The following is a 20,155-nucleotide window of genomic DNA, read 5'->3' on the forward strand; positions in this document are numbered from 1 at the left end:
GCTTCGCGTGAGAGAAATATAGAAGTACAGTTATTCACTTTGCGGAGGATGCACAATGGGGTTCTTTAAGTAGTAAGTATTATGTGTGGCACTTAGTATGTGATTTAGTTCATTGTTTCAGGAATAGGTCTATTGGCAAAATGCAGTCTACTTCAAGGATTTTGGCGCTTCTCACTTCGGGTTATTCACCCCTTGTTTCCCAGCCCACACCGGCACTGGGACAAGCCAGCACTCAGGCGATCAGCCCAGTGGTAGCTGCTTTGAATCCCCAGTTGTGTTCCTGGAACTCTAAGCCTCTCATTCTTTACTGTGACAGGTAGTGTAAGTTGACTTGTGTAGTACAGATTCCAGTCCCTTTCAGTTTGATTTCTGGAGCTTAGAGAGCCTGAAAGCGAAGACCAATTCTGCCTAGTTTCCCTGGCATTTGGAACTCCTCATATGATTTAGGGATCTGATCTCCCGGCAAGCACAGTGGCAGGGATAGCTGGCCCTTGTAGGGGAGGAAAACTACTTTCCCTCTACCCTTCTGAGTTCTTAGCTGAGATCCCTGTAATAAAACACAGATGGACAAGGGAAAAACAAACAGCAGTTTATTAACATGTGCACCTCATGTATACATGGGAGACACCCAGGAAAAATGAGTGACTCAAAGAGGTGGCTTAGAATTCAGGCTTAAAAACCATCTTAATAGGGACGGGGAGAGGCGGGTATAGGCCTTTGCGGTGGGAGGGGGAGAAATTGACTTTTAGGAACGATGCATGGACCCTTAGAAGAACAGATGGGAGGTGTGGTAGTTTGTGATGAAGTTTGTCTGAGTGTGGTGCTGACTTCTAGTTCTGTCTCCTGTGATGAGTCCATCTTCCCTGGTTGATGAAACTCCTGGGGAGGGGATTTATGACAGTTGAGTTCCTTCTGAAGGATCTTCTTTAGGCAGATAAGGGGAGTTCAGAGAAAGCCTTTCCTTGTACAATGTTTGGGATTTTCCAAGTGCCTAGGGCTCAAAATAATCAATATACCAAAGTGGCATATTTTGGGGTGGCATGTCCTGAACTCCTATAGTCACATTTTGGGGTGCCGTATTCTGCTTTGGGGTGCCTTCACTCTTCTGAAGCAGCTGTGGCAGAGTTTCTGACCCTAGCGTCCGGCCTCCTAGCATCAAGGTATCGAGAAGCAGAAGTCAACACAGTGGTATTTCTGCTGGAAGAATTCTGTGCAGTGGCTGGGTGTCTTCTCTGGCTGCTCTGTCCCTGACTTTGTGACTCTCTGGCCTGCCTGTGAACTACCTCATGTATTTTCTGCTTAAACTAGCTGTAGTAGATTTTATTGTCCACAAGTAAAAATCTTGACTGATATACTCCCCCATTCCTGTGTGTCCTGGGTGGTTCACACTGAGGCCTCTGGTGTACAGCTGTGCAGGTGGTGCACTGCACAACTCCAGAGGGCAGCATTCACCTAGGCTGAACACCTTTTCCTTGTGAACTGTTCTCCTGCAAGGCTGTTGTCGGTCTCTAAGCTCTGCTGCTCCCACTGCCTTCGTTTGGGCCTCACTCCACAGCTGGTACTGTAGCCACCCAAGTGTGAAGGGAGAATTTTCTACAAAGATGACAATTCTTTCAGCCCACGTGACCTTCTCCAAGGAATTAAAACTCTTTTAGTCTATAATTTCTTCTGTCCAGACATTTAGAACAAAATTTTCCTGGGCCTGGAAAATTGTATTAATCATGTGTTTTATTTTTTATGATGTTTTGACATCTTGGGGCCTTGAGGACCTAGAAGAGGGACAGCCCCTCCTAAGGTTAGAGAGATAATTCCTAGAGAGAGCAAACAACTTGCCTGAGAGCAGGCCCTTGATATGCAAACCAACCAATCCTGAATCCACACCCCTACCCTCCTCCTTTTACCAGGCCCCTGCCCTAAATCACCCCAGGGGCCAAGTGTCCAGCAAATAAGAGACAATCCTTGTAGCCCAGAGGCCACTGAGATTCAAATACCTAATTCTAAACCTGCTCAGTGTTTCCTCTGCCTCACCCATTCTTTCTCAAAAAAAGTACCAATAATGGCTTTTGCCCATGATGCTTTCCCCTCACTCCTGCCTCCTGATCAACCCTGGTGCTTCCTTGTGTGGCTCTGTGTGGCACGGTGGGTCCCCCCTCCTCTTGGGAATTATAAATAATAAGCTTTTCTTTCAAAGGTACTTGTCTCTGTGTCTACCATCTTATCATATCTGATTAAAACAAATCCTGGGCATCTTAAAACACTGGGGAGGAAAATATTTGAGTGGCACTAGATAGTATTGTATTCCAAAGTCTTTATGTCTTATGACAACCTGGATTTCCCAAGACAGCACCCTTGTATTTTGATTGTCCTCTGCTTCCGGGAAGTTATTTAAAGGATTCCCCATCAATGCATTCCCCCTCATTGTTATAATGAAGCAGTAATCCTGGTGTTTTGGACAGGTCACTGACCATCAGACTCAAAGTCCCCTTTATCATTTATTTCAGAGAACCTAGGAGCTATCATGAGTAAGGCTCTCTGTGGCCTTCTAGAATCTCTAGCTCTTCTAGAATTTTGGAGGTGAATATATAGATTAAGATTCCAATAGGACTCTAACTTCATTCTTATATCTGGAAGAAAACTCAAAATGCCTGTAGAGTTTATAGTTACTCTACCAAGACCCTAAACAATTACGGAATCTCAGAGTGATAAAGGATCCTACAAATTACCTAATCTAGATATTTCCTCTATTACTCTCTTCATTATTCAGTGCTTCGTCATCCAGCTCTCTTCCCATTGCATGAATCCTTTCTGTCATTTCCAACATTTGCTCATCCCCTTGAATCTGTATTAAGGTTCATTGTTGTGTATTCCAGTGCAGGAGTTGACAAACTGTAGCCCATTGGACAAATCCAGTCTGCTCTTTGCTTTTGTAGGTAATGTTTTATTGGAGCACAGCACACTCATTCATTCATGTATTGTCTGAGGCTGCTTCCACACCACAATGGCAGAATTAAATCGTTGCCATAGAGGGCATATAGTCTGCAAAACCTAAAATATTTATTATCTGGCCAGCCCCTGTCCTAGCAGATAGAATGGGCTGGAGTCCTGGACATTATTTACAAGTTCTTCAGGGACAATGTCAAGTTCATCTTCCTCCATGAAGCATTTTTTAAAATCATCTAAGCTTCCATCAAGCGCCTCCTCAAACCATGCCAGTTAAAGTCTTTTTTTTTTTAAGTTTATCTATTTATTATTTTATTTTAGTTTTGGCTGCATCGAGTCTTCGTTGCTGCACGCGGACTTTCTCTAGTTGCGGAGAGCGTGGGCTACTCTTTGTCGTGATGCGTGGGCTTCTCACTGCGGTGGCTTCTCTTGTCGCGGAGCACGGGCTCTAGGTGCGCGGGCTCAGTAGTTGTGGCTCACAGGCTCTGGAGCGCAGGCTCAGTAGTTGTGGCGCACGGGCTTGGTTGCTCCGCGGCATGTGGGATCTTCCCGGACCAGGGCTCGAACCCGTGTCCCCTGCATTGGCAGGCAGATTCTCAACCACTGTGCCACCAGGGAAGCCCCAGTTAAAGTCTTAATCATTTCATTAGCTCTTTATTATCTAAGTCTGTGTGTTTCTACTCGTCTAGTGAAGAGCCTGTTTGCTCTAGAACTATCTTTTTAGGAATATCAGTGTAACCATGGAGACAGTGGCTCCTTCTAGAACAAATTTCTTTACATTCCTGGGTAGTAAAAAATAGAGGTATTCCCTCCTCAGAGAGATTTGCTTATATTCCAGAGTAATAAAACTAATCTCTCTCTCCAGAAAGGAGGAGGGGCAGGTTTGCTAGCAACCCCGTATAAGATCAGAGTCTCCTGGTCTCAGGGTTCCTCTCCCTAACTTATCCCCACTCTGTGCACAGTCAACACCTGTTCGTTGTCCTTTCGGAATTGGGGCTCAGGGAACCTGGACTAAAATGTTCTTCTCACTGTAAACTGTAAATCGTGTAAATCCATTTGGGCTCTTTGTCTCCTTCTGGCCAAATCTATGGATGCCTGTAACCCAACCCAACCACTGCTACTGGGCCGCTGCTTAGCAACTGCTGGACCATTTGAGAGTTGCTTTATGCACATTTAAATGCATTTATTTTGGCTCCTCGAGTCCACTAAGACGTTCCTGAGGGCAGGGACCAGACCCTCTTTTCCCTTTGTATCCTCCAGCAAACCCAACGTACGTAGGCATTCAGTAATATTTTTTTGCTTAGGCTGAAGGCACTCCTACATCCTGTCCTGAAGCGTTCTTCTTAATGGCACATGAAGACTTGCGACTATTTCTAAATTGCCATGGCTTCCCTGTGCCCAGGTGCCCCTGAGACTCTGGGATCTCAAGCCGTCCTGGGCTTGTTAAGAAGCAGAGGCGAGTTCCAGCCCACCAGAGCCCACCCAGAGAACAGCCCACCATGGATGCGGCAGCGAGGCCTAGGGAATACCGCTCCACCAGCCCTGTGGCCCGAGAGAACTGGCCATACACTCGGCTCCCCAGATTAGAGGCAGAATTAGCAAGATGAGGACACTCCCCCTGAGGGCCTACTGTGGCTAGTAACCTGCACCCACAATAAAACAAATGCACTTTAGGGACTCTTTCCTCCTAGGTTTGCCAGATTTAGCAAATAAAAATACTTCTTACTTTATTTGCTAAGCAGGCTTCTTCTCTGCCCTCTCCCCTCGAGAGCCCATTCCCCAACTAAGCCTCACCCTCAGGATGTGGTCGCATCACTAAACCAGCCCCAGTGACAGTGGTTTTCCCGATTCTCTTTTTTTACAGAGCACCTTTCCCGGGTTGGTGAAGATGCAATCTGAATGTTTAGGGGATGGACCCAGAGTTTCAGGAGCCCTTCCTTGCGTGTTGCTGACGGACCTCGACCTCCTGTCCTTGTTCGCAGGAAGCAGGGCCACAGGGTAGGTGGTGGGCTCACCTTCTGAATGATCTGGAAGCTTTTCTGTTGCAGGAAGGGGGACTCCTTCCAGGGCCTGAGAGTGGGCTCTTGTCAAACACTTGGAAATGGATTGTCCGAGGAGACACACGTACTGATAAAGCAAAAGATTTTATTGGGAAGGGGCACCCGGGTGGAGAGCGGCAGGGTAAGGCAGCCCAGGAGAACTGCTCTTCACGCGGCTTGCAGTCTCAGGTTTCATGGTAATGGCATTAGTTTCCGGGTTGTCTCTGGCCAATCATCTTGCTTGGCCCGTCGCTGGTCTGACTCAGGGTCCTTCCCTGTGGCGCGTGCATCTCTCAGCCAAGATGGATCCAGCGCGAGGGTTTCTGGGAGGTTGGCAGGGCATGTTGTCTCCTCCCTCCTCCTTTCGGCCCCTCCCGAGTTCTCCTGGTTAGCTTTCCTCGGCAGCACTGCGTTCTTCATCGCGACCTTCTGATGAGGTCCTTCAAGCGGTTATCATCATTCCTGGCCGAGGCGGGCGGTTTCCGTCAACGATTCCCTAACATTTCGATGTATTGGGGTGCTTGATTTCCTGTCTGATTGTGTTTTGTTTTTTAACTCTGTAATTGCCAGAATGATGCGTCAAGTCAGATGTAAAAATCAAGAAATGTCTATCTCTGTGTATTAACAAAGTTGATTTGGAACCTAGGAAGAGGCAGAGAGAAGGGAAGATTGAATTACCTCATGGATGGGTGGTAATCCATGCCCCCAACTTTATCCTTAATAGATGCTTTTCCCAGTGGCCCCCTTACAGATGGTGTACAGAGTTTATCTTGCCTACCTCTAGGCTAGTTAAGAAACCAGTTCAGTGATTTCCTTTGCTCTCGCCCCATAGGCAAGGCTTACATGGGGCTGAGCTCTGAGTGGCTGCCAGAAGTGGCCTGGTAATCACATTCCCCACAGAGGGCCCTGAAACGGTGACCCCTGTTCAGGCATCCTGGGGAGATTTGCAGGATAAATAAATGCCTCCCTGGGGATTTGCGAGGTATCTCCCTGTCAGGGCTGGGGGCAGAGATTTAAATATGAATTACCATCCCAACCTGGCAGGGATTTACAAGATAAGCCCCTTCTGTGCTCCTGGGGAAGATTTACACAGAAGGCTGCCTGCCCAGCCTTCTCTCACTCCTCTGTACCTACCACCTCTGCCCCCAAATGACAGGAGAATAGAGTTCCCTCTGCCACTCGGTTACAGGGAACCCCTACCCAATTGCCGTCTGCTCTGCTTTTTGGACTCCATTTAAGTGTTTCCTGCTTCTGCATCTGAAGGTAACTGTGATCGCTTCCCATCACCTCCTTTCCTGCCTTCCTTCCTCCCGCAGAAAGACCGGCTTTCTTCTTCAGGTGGCTTTATCTGCTCCTTTATTCTAGTCTCCTGTGGCCCCTGTTAGCATCCGTGTGTTCAGTTCTGGATTTGAGAATCTCATCCTCACCCACATACCTCCAGCAGAATCCTCGGGGGGAGAATGTTAAATCAGAACCCTGGGTTCCACTCTGGACCTCCTGAAGGAAAATCTCTAGTTTCTAGGGCCCAGAAATCAAGTTCTGTTGATCATTCTTAAGCACACTCAAGTCTGAGAGCTAACCTTGCATCCCAGAGTGGGCTCGGGGCTGGGCCTCCCTCCCCGGCTGACTTTCCGATGGGTGAGTTTCCCCCTTCTTTCAGTGGAGTGTCTCTCTGGCATTCAGCAACCTTACTGTGCATCTCTGAGTGTATTTTTAGGGCAAGGGCAAGCGTTTGGGACACCATGGTGTGCAGAACTGTCCCAAGAAAGGCCGTGGCCTGAAAAGTAACCTGGCTCATGAATATTCATGCTGGCCCTGTGGTCAGTTTTGATCACTCAGATCAATTCGAGGCGCTTTCTATAAACCTTTGTGAGAGCAGAAAACAGGTTCTGGGACCAAGAACGTAGGGAAGAAGATAGAGGTTAAGATGACTTGACAGGCAATAGGATTAAAACTTGCTCAATCCTGATCTTGCGAGTAACTAACAGTGGCCTGAAACTAAAGAATTAAACCATGAAGGCTCCCTTGACAACTGATCTGATAGGCCCAGAAGTAAATTTCAGGGCCACTGTTGTCAGGCAGAGGCAGGGGAGAGCTGAGATAAGGGGCACTGGGAGGAAGGGGGTGGGCAGTGACGGCCAGCGAGGGAGGCTTTGGTCTCTCTTCTCAGGGTAGCACCAGATGCTGAAATAGTACTGAGGGCAAATTAGCTGCCACAGCATTTATTCACCTTCAGCCCTACTTTCTCCCTTACATCCAATTATGACTTTAAAATGGAGGCAAAAATGAAAAGGGGAGGAAGATAATGAAACATAAGTCAAACGTGGCAGCTGGTGAATTTCTGATAATTGCACTGTCGGGTATCGCGTTTCATTTCTATTCCCTCATGTCGCACAGTAGCCTATGGAGAGAAGAAAAATCCCAACAACAACAAACAACTCCAAAGGTTCGAGGACACAATATCAAATGCAATTTAATGACATTTTTCATGGGAGACAGAGTAGAGAGAAAGTAGAATTCTAAATCTGCTACTGCTTCTTGTCTTTAACATCATAAGAAAGCCTAGAAAATTATATATACATCAATTCAGATCAAGTAAAGTGATTCTCAATTTCCTTTCTCTGTCTCATCTCAATACCCTAAGAAAAGGTTAAAAAGGGGAGGGGAGTGTTTATAGTACAGTACTCAAAGTTAAATATTTTCATACAATATTGGAAAACACAAACCCTAACCCATGTAGGTAACCCATGTGATAATCTGATTTGGGGGAAACAAATCAACGCTTATCTACGACAGATTTCTTGGATCTCTTTTTAGTGAAGTTTTTCTTGGCTGGCCATTGTCCAGGTTAATACACTAGAGAGCTCACCAATCCTTAAAGGAAATCTTCAGAACAAATAATCTGAAGGTCTAACAATCTACTAGGAGACTCTACTCTTGATGCTATTTGTAGCTGAACTTTAATCGAAGCATACGTCTTTGATGTCCAGTCCACAGTCCCTTCCCCTTCCACCAGAAATTGCATCCAAGTGGAGGCTTCAACAAGCCTCACTTCTTTCACTTACGTTGAAGCCACTGGGATCAGAGTAACTGATTCACTATTGACCTTGGAGATTCTGCCTGCTACAGGGCACTCAGCCTGGAGTTCCTTGTGACTTTTATCCTAGTGGGAACCATACCCTTAATCTGGAAAGAGTATCGGTCTGGGTAGACTATGGATTGTGAACAGGCTCCTTGTTGGGTTGCAGTGAAGTAGCCAGATTAGCGCTAGGCTCTGTTCTTCATGTAACATCCCCTGATCTGTTCCCTTTTTTGTCCTTCAGCTTTGAGGATGTGAGGGTCCTATTTCTGTGGTCATACATTTTATGTGATGTTTGCAACTACCGCCCACTGTGTCATTCTCAGATGTTGGATATTTCCAATCTCTAATTGCAAAGTAAAATATTTCTTTAGGTTTTGCTCTATATACAGAGGTAAGAAAAATGACCTATAAGAACAAGCAATGGGAGATTCTAATTTTGTAGAGTTTGGTCCTACTTTTGGGATTGGAATTGCAGTAGGTTGGTTTTGTGGAACCATAATTTTTCCATGAAAGTCATCAGATAGAACTTCCCACACTAACAGCAATAGGGAAGGATCTGGAATAGGGCAGGGAGTGCCCTTGAAGTTGCTTAGAGGCGTCAGACCCCCTTCTCCGGAACAATTTGTGTTTTCCCGAAAATTTGCTATTTGGCTAGCTTGGCTGTTATCTCTATCCCTGTCAGCGTGGCCACCAGGATCTTGTTTCTCCTTCCAAAGTCCCCTCTCCCCACCCTGCCATGTGCACCAGAACTGTCCAGGCAGTGGTGTGCTGGTAAAGGTTTTCACAGCTAGTTCTCCAAGTGGGAAACACCCTGGCTTATAGCATTGACAGTTTCCATAGGGTGAACACTGCCACCGTGGCCAGTTTCAAGCAGTTACCATGATGTCACCAAACATGGGGTTGGTAGCGCATCATTATATAGTATGTTCACCACACACATGTGATCAAGGTAAATAATCTTGAAAGCATGGAAAATAAGAGTAGTGAAATAATTAGGAAGTGATGAGTTTTGAGTATTTATTACCTTCTTTTTAATAGAACTTATTTAATTGTAAATTTATATAATTTAATTTTTGATAGTGGCTGTGCTTAACAGTTTGTAAAATTCCTAAAAAATTTAACAACTGTTACACAAGCCAGCTGTAGCACACCGTTCTGTCTTGGTCTGGGAAAAGAGGGAGAAAGGGAAGAAATGAAAGGGCACATTTAAGCAACTCTACTAAAAGGCCTCTGTGCCATTCAGAATTTATGACTGGTCCTTCTGAGCCTTGGGTCCATGAATTTCTAGAAATGACGTAGTTGGTATTGGTCTGAAGCCTGGACTTTGGAGCAAGACACGCTCAATTCCAGACCCAGCTGTACCATTTGCTACTGTGTGACCTTAAAAGTGTCTAATCCCTCTTAGCTTAAGTTTCTTCATGGGTGAAATAATAGTACCTGCTTCATAAGGTTGTTATGGGGATTAAATGAGATAATATGCTCAAAGTACTTAGCTCACTAGGTTACATAGTAAACCCTCAATAAGTGGTAGCCATGAGTACTATTATTATTATTAACCTGATCCGTTTCTTAAAGGTCCACGATAGCCACAGGTAGTGATGGAGTCTATCCCAGCTGCAGGTACATGGAGAGAAGGATAATTAAAGGCAATCTGCTTTGCCTGGCCTGACTTCCATTCTGCACTGACCATTTATGCAGGCTCAGCCTCAAGGGCAGGAATGACCTTCTCTTCACACCTCCTGCCTCAAGTTCAAATGCTGGTAACTCATTTCTTGCTGTTAAGGGCTGCCGTCTCCCGAGGCCTACTTTTTTTTTCTTTAATTGTAATTTGTATTGGGGTATAGTTGATTTACAATGTTGTGTAGGTGTTCAGCAGAGTGAATCTGGTATACATATACATATATCCACTCTTTTTTAAGATTCTTTTCACATATATCCCTAGGCCTACGTTTTAAATGCAAATGCAGTTGGCCCTGTGCATCTGTGGGCTTCGATTGTACTATGGCATTTTGTATAAGGAACTCGAGCATCCGTGGATTTTGGTATCCAGGGGTGGGGGTGTGGGGCGTATCGAGGACCCAACGCCCTGCAGACAGAGAGGGCTGACTGTACTCCTTAGAGGGTGGGTATCAAGTCGGCATCTGGGTGGGCATGAGGCAGTCAGATCCCAGGGCTCTGTGTTGGGTGGACTCCTGGGGACCTAAAAATGAGGAACCTGCAGTGGGCGATGTGATACAGGAAGGGGCCTGAGGCCACTGAAGACCCCACTCCTTGGTTCCCCTGCCCCCCACCCCTCCCCCTGCTTCCAGGTTGACCAGTTCTTCGAGCTGAGATGCCTCTCAAAGCAAAGCTACTTCAGACTCTCCCTGCTCCCCGAACCAAGACCCAGTGGACCCTTGGGACCCCAGTCCACTGACGAGGTGGGAACGTGCTGACTACTCTGGGTTCGTCTTCCTCTGGCCAGAACACCAGGTTTGCTGTCGGTGGGCCAGGTTCAAGCTGTGGTCCCAACACACTTGGTGTGTGACTTTGGGAAGGTCGTTTCGTGTCTCTGAACTTCTGTGTTTTTTGTATACGGAGGACGCTGACGGGGATTCTCCTGAGTCTCAAATGAGGGAACCTTTGTGACCGTAAAGCTCAACACAGCGCACTTCGTTGGTACCATTTTCTAATCCCTGTACCTTGTTTCCACTTCGCTCCTTTTCCTTCAATTCTTCACACATGGCTATAGAGAGGAAGGGCTTCTTGGGAGCACCATAGATGGATGAAAATAACACACCTCTACCCTTTAATCTAAAGGTTTCTAGGAACCAAACATATCCCTTCCGACCTGGGATCACTTATTCATAATACAGTCCTGTGTGCGCTACTAATAGCCTGAAGTTATTCTCGGTCAGGCTCTCCTCACTTGGCACCACAGGAGGGCAGAGGTGGCGTTTGCACGCGCCCTAAGGCCCGGTGGATGGTAATTATACTCTTAACGAGGTTTGGTTGGTTTGTTTATCTGGGGCACCTGTGATGCTACACAAATGTTTTCCAAGTGGTGGAGAATCAGGAACCATGGAAGGAATGCAGCCTCTGGAGGCATCAGACTTACAGCCAAGGAGGTCTTAGGTTCTGGGGAAGGGCCTGGGGGTAAAGTAAGGAGCCAGTCTCTCCTCACATGGACCAGCCAGCCTCAGCTTGTTCCCAGGCCGGCGGTGCGGTTCTGGGTGGGGGATGCTGGTGCCCTGTGGGACGTTCTGACAGCACTAAGAGGAAGGAGCTTACAACTCTTTCCTTGGGACTGCGCCCCTGGCGTTTGCCTCAATCAGTGACACGATGTTTATTGGTCTCCTTAGGGCTCTTAGAGAACAAAACCTCAGATCCCAGGCCCCAGCGGTTACTGTATAACTAGAGGGGGCTGCATTCCGAGCTCCTCTATCGACCGACCCTGCCCTTGCAGAGCTGGAGCCGCGGGTTGGCAGCACAGGTGGCTGCAGGATTACCCAGTTGTTGGGGGGAAGGGTGTTGTGTTTCTGGATCAATTATTTTTGGCAGAGAAAAGATTGCTGATGGCCATTCAGGGCAAAAGCTGCCCGAAACTAAATCCTCACTGGGAGGCCTGCCAGGACCCAGCCGAGATGGCCAGGGGAGGGAACGGGACCGAGAGCAACGTCTGCTTGGTGAAAGGTCCACTGGTGAGCGTCGTGTGGGGTTTGGGGGCCCCGTCCGTGTAGCTGCTGCAACCAGGGATTGGCCGAGGGGAGAACAAAAATGACCAAAAGGAGGGGGAAGAGGACCTACTGGGAAGGCTTACAGGTATCAGCTTCCATCAGAAGCTTCCACTGAACATGCTTACTTTCTTCAAAAACACGAGAGACTTCCACAAGAAGAGGTTGGCAAAGTGTTCTGACAGCCGAATGAGAGAAGGCCATCTGCCTGGAGGCAGTATGGATTTTCATGGCCTCTTCATTCATACTGCAACGGGGCGCTGGACGCATACTGACCAGTGATAGCGTGTGTGTGCTGAACGGGGCCCTCGGAGCGTTTTAGAAGTAAGGGAAGGAAAGAGGACCCTCTCAGGTGTCTGAGTGATGGGGACAGCCCTTCAGGTCAGAGGACCTGGTCGCACCCTTCAAGTTCCTTGTGTTTGATGCCGAATCGTGGTTCTGCTTATGAACTGTCAAGGGCACAGAGGGCTCTTTGCCTGATACAAACGTGCTCCACCCCAGGGAAAGGATTGGTGGATTTTATAACTTGATAATAAAGCTCTCTCAGGAGAGAACGCCCTCCCAGAGGTGGGAGATTCATTTTATCCTTCGCTTTTTCCACTGCTTCTCTTCCCCTGCATCTTGCCCATCCTTTTCTATGAATTGCTCAACAGACGGCAAAGAGATTTTCAAGAAAGCACCAAACGCTTGAGGCCTTTGATTTCGGAGCAGAAAAAGATGGCCCGGGATGACAGCAAGCTCATAACAGCCTGGCAAAAGAGGGTTCAACCTCTGCCCGTTCCCCCCAGCCCCGGGATCAAGCCAGAGGACACATGGCGTGGTGACGCCTGCAGTCCGGCGCCCTGGCCTTCGGAGGAGACGCCATCTCCTTGTGTCCAGGCAGCGTGGCCCCTGAGGTTCCTGGGAAGGTGGCAGACTTGCGTCTGGTTGGTCTGAAATACATACCCCCGAGCTGGCCAGGTCCCGTTCCCTAATCTGCTGTCGGCACGCATTTCAGAGTTAGCTCACTCTGAAATAGATTAAAAAGAGAAGCAAGAAATGATTTGGACACTGTCTCCTTTCAACCCCAAGAGTCTGCTTTGTGACCTTGGTGACTTTTGCTCAATTTAGAAGCAGCGGAGAAGGGAATTGCAAGGAGACGGTGGCGAGAAATCACCATTCTGACTGAATCCGATTAAAAGTGTTCTATAAAACTATACCAACAAATCAGGACAAACCTCACACCCAGATCTTGAATCACAAGATGTTTACGTAATATAATGCCCATGGCAGACGAATACCAAATACCACAAAGTACCTGAGACAAAAAAAGAAAGGAAGGAAGGAGAGAAGGAGGGAGAAGGATAGAAAGGAGCCTGGAGTCCTGGCCTTCTGAGATCCAAGGGCCCAGGCAGAGTTCCTCGGGGAAGCGGGGACTGCACGTGACCGTCCGGGGCCTCTGCTTCACATCTCAGCTTCCGAGGAGCAGACCTCCGTCGCCGCAGTGATGGCAATCCCGATGGCAAGGCTGCCGTTGTCGGAGAAGAGCTGGGCCAGCGAGGTGTTGAGGACGAGGCAGTCCCCGTCAGTGATCACCGAGTCCACGCACTCCAGCACAGACCTGGGGGTGGCCTCCCACTTGAGACGCCGGTGGTTTCTGTTGAGCTCCAGGCGGTAGGTGAAGCAGTCGGCCTGGGTGGGGGTCCCGATGAGCATCATGGTGGCGAAGAACTGGGGGTGCCCTGCATGCCTCTCCCGTTTTCTAAGCACCAGCAGAAAGTGGTGGCCGAGGCAGGAGTGCACGATGATCCAGTCGGCCGGTGCCGGGAGGTGCATGTCCGTGGCCAGGAAGACGATCTCGGCTCCCTGGAGGATGTCCACCCTGTGCATCTGCCGCAGGTGGGGCACCACCACCTCCAGGTGGCCTTCCCACTGGCAGGAGAACAAGGGGCAGGTGCAGGGCGTCACCTGGGCAGCGTGTAGCCCCGCCTCCTGGTGCGGGGGGTGGTGGTGAGGGCGGGCGTGGTGGCGGAGGTGGGGCTGGCGGGCGTGGTGGCGGAGGAGTGGGGGGAGGAGGTGAGGGGGGAAGCTGCCGGGCTCCGGGGCGCTCTGGGTGACGGCGCATCGGCCGGACACATACTGTAGGCGAAAGAGAAGAACGTTAGTGGCGGTGAGATCAGTCTCTCAGCCTGGCTGAGACTCCCCCGGTGTTCAGAATGTGGAAAGCAGACTCTCCCTTACCGGTAGAGAAAGCTCTATTTCTTAAAAAAATGAGACCTGCCAGACTGTTTTCCAAAATGGCAACACCGTTCTACATCCCCATCAGGCATCTAAGAGAGTTCCAATTTCTCCACGTCCTTGCCAACACTTGTTATTATCTGCTTTGACAAATATTTTAATGAGACAGAATTCATTGTTTTGAATGTTTTGCCAGATTTAGATGCTGAAGTCTTCTCCAAGTCATTTCATTTCAGTATAGAATGTAAATTTACCCAATCGGAAATAGAAGCTTCTTCAAGAGATTCCTCCTGCAAGAAGAGATTTTCCAAACGTATTAGTATATTTAAAAAAGAAAACAGGGCTTTCCTGGTGGCGCAGTGGTTGAGAGTCCTCCTGCCGATGCAGGGGACGCGGGTTCGTGCCCCGGTCCGGGAAGATCCCACATGCCGCGGAGCGGCTGGGCCTGTGACCCATAGCCGCTGAGCTTGTGCGTCCGGAGCCTGTGCTCCGCAACGGGAGAGGCCACAACAGTGAGAGGCCCCGCATACTGCAAAAAAAAAAAAAAAAGAAAACAAAACTTTAAAACAATGAGGGACACGGTGGATGCCTTGGGTGGTTGAGATTCTGAAAACTCATCCAAGAAAATGCAATCTTTCTGCCTTTCTGATTCTTCAATTAGATACTCAGGCAGTTTTACCCTTCAAATAACTTGCATTGATGGTCATTAGTCATAAAGAACAAAGAAATCAATTTTTTTTGTGCTTTTTTGATACTGTTGATATTTTTGTGAAGGGACTGGAAGTCAATGGATTTTTTCCCCTCTATTTTATCATTACTATTATTTTTAGAACAAAATTTTGGTAAATACCTATTTGTCCTTCCAGTGCTGCCAGGGGTTGTGCTATCTGCGGTGCCCTTCTGGGTAGTAAGGCAACCATGGATCCCCGAGCTGTTTGTGTGCAGCTGGACCACAGTCCCCAGGGAGGGAGCCTGAGCTATGACTCCTGGGACTTTGCCCCACCAGGCACACTTCTGTCCTGCGTTAGGCTCACTGTTCCAGAGCAACTTGCCAGGGACTCGCCACTAGGCAGCTTCCACCCTGAGACTCTCTCGACCTTTTGTTCTTCACGACAACGTGCCCACCAATGCCCTCAAAACATCAGGAGCTGTGACAACACTTTCTGATCAGGGATCAGTAAGCATTTACTGAGCACCTGCCACGACCAGACCCAGAGATACAGCTGTGAGCAAAATCAACACTGCGTTTCTCGGTGTAGGTGGTACAGACATCAGTGCGTGTCTAATTAGTTACGGTTTTGAAAAGGCTCCTCCCTGGCACAAGGACTGTGATTCCTGTTTTTCAGTTGAAGAAACAGGCTTCAGTAGTCACGTGCCCAAGGTTACAAAGCTGGGAAGTGAAAGATGGGATTCATTTTCACGCCTCATGACTCTGAACACAGCAACTGCCCTCCCCTCGATAATCCCACCTCCAGCTCTCTCCCCCATTCTTTGAGGGTTTTTTTCTTTAATTAGTCTGTGGGATCTGGGCTGTGCAGGGGAGGTGGCCGGTCTGCAGTGGCAGCCTTCTCTGCGCTGCCCTCGGGTTCGCTCTCCAAGCCCCTCTGGACTTCGGGTGCCTCTGGGCACTTGCCTCGCTTCAGTTCCTTGCCAGCATGTAGAGGACCAGGGTGATGGGTGATGGTCTGTCTTTCATGCTCATCGCTGTTACGGCCATCTCCTCGGGCTCAGAAAGTGGCTGGAGGCCTGGCGAGCTTCCCTTTCTTTAGAGCACCCAGGGACACACACACACACACTGGGGGCCCGACTAGCTCTGTTCTGGAGTTGTTCGCCCCCGCGCTCTCCTCCGCCGGGAGCCCAGCTGACCTGGAGGGTCAGGGCCCTTCCAGCAGCTCCTGCGCGGCAGCTACTGGGCAGCCTGTCATCACCCATCCTGCACACCCGCCAAGCCACCTGCCCCAAGGGGGACAGTGTCTTCCCCTTGATGGAAAGGCTGCGTTCCAGAATCCTGCTAGTGATGAGACTGACTCAGCCTTTAGTGTTAAATACGGGGAAGGGAATTAACTAGTAGGTAGCGTCTACTAAGTGTTAGGCGCTGTGGAAAGTAGATATTTTTTGTGTCGTTATTTAATTTCTCACAGAAAAGATCAATTTTCTTACTTTTAAAAAAAGTTAAATCTGGCTTAGTTCCTACCTGCCTGCTGGTGGCTGATATCATTTAGTCAACCGGTGAAGGAGGGGGGCCAATTCCTAGGATCCCTTGGGATTGTACAAGTAGCCCAGGCTCATACACTCCACCAGCCAGATGCAAGGACTCCTCCCAGATCCTCCCAACAGGCCAGGCAGAAGGTCAGCCTCTTCTGTTTCGCTCAAGAGGACCTGGTGTTGGCTTCTCATGGAAAGCCTCTCCCAGCCTCTGAGAAGCCCCCCCACCCTCATTTAGGTCACAGCAGTCACGAGAGAAACATGTTATGTGTGCCTTCTAGATGAAGGAACGGACACAGAGAGGTTGAGTCACTTGCCCAGGGTCACACAGCTTATAAGGGGTGCAGATGGGAATGGAGCCCAGATCAGTTAAAGGTGATATTGATCATAGCCTGGGAAGGTCACCAGCTGGATGTTGGCCAACTTTGGTCTGTTCCACCGTTTACTTGTCCAGCAGCCTTGATTAAGTCAGTTGCCCCATCAGCAAAATATTTATTTCATAGGGTTGTCAAGGGATCAAATGAAACAGTGCCTGTCAAACAGCTTTAATGACCACATCAAGTATTACATCAGTAAGGCATTTCCATTTGGACACGGTTTGGGATGAAGCGTTTCGGTGGCCTTCCCCCTCGGTCCGTGGCTGCCTGCCTTGGTACTGGTCAGCTGACCCTCGCACCTGGGCAGCACTCTGGGCTGAACACAGGCCACCGGAAGGGTCTGGAGACCCCAACATAGCACTTGACTGGGGCCTCCTGTCCCATGCCGATGCATGGTGACGGAATATCCTGAAATTCCCATCTTAGAAATGGCCTCTGGGCTATTCTCTGCCCTTCTGCAGATGCATCTTCCGTCTTCTCCATCCTGTTCTGTGCAGCTAGTATCAGAGATGTGAAACCAAAGTAAGGAGGGCATGAGGAAGAAACACCTCAACCTCCCGTTCTTCCCCGACCCCAGTCTCCCGCCATGCCTCCCATTGGCTAAACGCAGTCAGAGACATAGCAGAAGGAAGCCCAGGCGGTGCACTCAGCGAGGGTCAGCCCCCATTGGAAACGGCGCTTCACCAGTGAGGAGCACATGTGAAGAGGGAATGCCCATCCGTATGCAAATGTCTCAGTTCCCTCCTTTGTGATGTTAGCTGATCCGACCAGTCTGGGCCTCCTAGGCTGACCTTCGATGAGGCTGACGGGGGGAGGCAGGGAGGGCTAATATATGCCCACGATCATTAAGCCGTTCGACAAGAATGGATACAGCAGCTGACACGTGCACCGCCTCAGCACAGGCTGAGAATACTGAGCAGAGTACGATCCCAGTTCCTGTCTCAATAGCTCACTGTGATTAGTATAATATAACACAATGCAAAAGTGCAGGACCGGAGGGGCTCTGAGTGTGCAAAGTGGGGGCCGTAGCTATTCTAGTCAGTGCCCAGTGCCATTTACCCTGGGCGAAGCAGGAAGGGTGATGCTCTAACAAAGTAGGCAAAAGGTTTGCTGATGGGGTGAATAACAGGTTCCAAGGAGCTGGATCTGAAAGACCGTGGGATTTTTTTTTTTTTTTTTTTTTGTGGTATGCGGGCCTCTCACTGTTGTGGCCTCTCCCGTTGCAGAGCACAGGCTCCGGACGCGCAGGCTCAGCGGCCATGGCTCATGGGCCCAGCCGCTCCGCGGCATGTGGGATCTTCCTGGACCGGGGCACGAACCCGTGTCCCCTGCATCGGCAGGTGGACTCTCAGCCACTGTGCTACCAGGGAAGACCCAACTATGGGATTTTTAAGAAATGAAAAGTTCCAAGTGGCTGTCACTAGAGGATCTGCCAGAGATGGTGAGGAGGGGGGCTGGAGAGCTGTCAGACCATATTGCCAAAGTCTTGGCACGGAGATGACACCCAACACTCAGGGGTCATCCGTAGGAGGGCTCAAGGGACATAGCTTCACACTTTAGGGAGCCCGTGTGGGCAGCATGATGGCCCAAGCACACCAACAGAGCCGGTTCCAGCTGTCACTCAGGATGGGGCAACAGTGAGTCCTGGCACTTGTCCAACCACTGGACCCTAGGCTTGGCCATTCCACCCAGACTCTCCCCTTGCTTCCTTTTGGCCTCGTCTTCCACTGGCCTTTCCGTTGTTTAATTGCTGCAGGGTAACAGAGCAGCCAGTGGTATAATCCAAAGTGACTGACTATGCAGATAAAGCGAGACATTATCAACTCACGGAGACCCCTGCGCTTGCTGTGCCCTGAGAAGGCGCTAGGAATAAACACAGCCTTAATTCTCCATTTCTTCCTGCTCTATCTTCTGATGCAAAATATGTTTCATTTAAATGATCTTCGGCTGAGCGAGGTCACAGGGCTGCTGGCAGGGAGAAGGGATTCTTTTAATTGGCAAAATGCTAATCGTTTTGGAAAATGAATTCTAATCTTCCCATCTGATACAGCGGATGTGTGAGTAATTACTTTCCTTCACTAAACTGTTAATGCAACATTAGTGATTACATTAATTAAAACTCTTACAGGCTGATAAACCCCTCAGTCAGTCTGCGGATGTCTTCCTTCCATTGGCCATATTTAACTTCCCATTTGGAAGAGAGACCTTGAATCAACCTTTAGAATAATTCGCAAAATTGGGTTTAGAAATGTTAGGCTTTATGGACTGGGTATAATTCTCTCCCCAAGCATTAGTGAGAGCATTTCCACTGAGGGTGTAATTGAATTTAAAAATGCCTTCCTTAATTTCATCAGCCACACTCCCATGGTTGGTAATGGCTATCCCTACATATCCTGGCACCCAAAGAGGAAACCTGCCCCTGGAAAACCACGTGACCCTTTCTCCAGCATCTGTTCCCTCTGGCCAGTGAGCTCATTTGGAGGACTGCTCTCTCCTTCCACTTGATTCCAGGAACCGAGCCATGCTAATTAATGCATTTCATCTGAAGGCAGATGTTTTGCACCCAATTTCAAATGACAGGCATGTGTGGGACTTCTCTGGTGGTTCAGTGGTTAAGACTTCTCCTTCCAATGCAGGGGGTGTGGGTTCGACCCCTGGTCGGGGAGCTAAGATCCCACATGCCTTGCAGCCAGAAAACCAAAACATAAAATAGAAGCAGTACTGTAACAAATTCAATGAAGACTTTAAACATGGTCCACATCAAAAAGAATAAATGCTCTAAAAAAATAACGACGGGCATGTGCTTTGCATTTGCTCGTGCCCCTATTTGTGAGAATTAATGAAGTGAAGCTTTCAGTACAGGGGGGAAGGGGAAAGGCAGCGATGCTATCGATGTATCTCACACACAGGAGAGAAGAGCGGGGAGGAGTAACATTTCAGGGCAGATATCAGAACATTGGGATAAAGTCAAGGATGGAACTTAGTTGGGAATCAGGTCTGCAAAGAAGGGAGGCTGATACGACCCAGCAATCCCACTACTGGGCATATACCCTGAGAAAACCATAATTCAAAAAGATTCATGTACCACGATGTTCATTGCAGCTCTATTTACAATAGCCAGGACATGGAAGCAACCTAAGTGTCCATCGACAGATGAATGGATAAAGAAGATGTGGCACATATATACAGTGGAATATTACTCAGCCATAAAAAGAAATGAAATTGAGTTATTTGTAGTGAGGTGGATGGACCTAGAGACTGTCATACAGAGTGAAGTAAGTCAGAAAGAGAAAAACAAATACCATATGCCAACACATATATATGGAATCTAAAAAAAAGGTTTTTGAAGAACCTAGGGGCAGGACAGGAATAAAGACACAGACCTACGAGAGAATGGACTTGAGGCCACGGGGAGGGGGAAGGGTAAGCTGGGACGAAGTGAGAGAGTGGCACTGACATATATACCCTACCAAATGTAAAATAGATAGCTAGTGGGAAGCAGCCGCATAGCACAGGGAGATCAGCTCCGTGCTTTGTGACCACCTAGAGGGGTGGGATAGGGAGGGAGGGAGGGAGACGCAA

The 20,155-nt window shown here is 48.6% G+C and overlaps 1 protein-coding gene across 1 annotated transcript in view; it reads right to left on the reverse strand.

Annotated features, from left to right (window-relative positions):
- Positions 1-7,426: 7,426 nt before the first annotated feature.
- SIAH3 (siah E3 ubiquitin protein ligase family member 3) overlaps positions 7,427-20,155 on the reverse strand; it is a 78,984-nt gene continuing 66,255 nt past the window's right edge. The window contains exon 2 of the mRNA XM_067713038.1: positions 7,427-13,892. Within this exon, the coding sequence (XP_067569139.1) occupies positions 13,218-13,892 (675 nt within the window). The 3' untranslated portion in view covers positions 7,427-13,217. The remainder of the gene's footprint in view (positions 13,893-20,155) is intronic.

Source organism: Pseudorca crassidens, chromosome 18 (genome assembly GCF_039906515.1).
Source record: "Pseudorca crassidens isolate mPseCra1 chromosome 18, mPseCra1.hap1, whole genome shotgun sequence".
In the NCBI taxonomy this organism is placed as follows: domain Eukaryota; kingdom Metazoa; phylum Chordata; class Mammalia; order Artiodactyla; family Delphinidae; genus Pseudorca; species Pseudorca crassidens.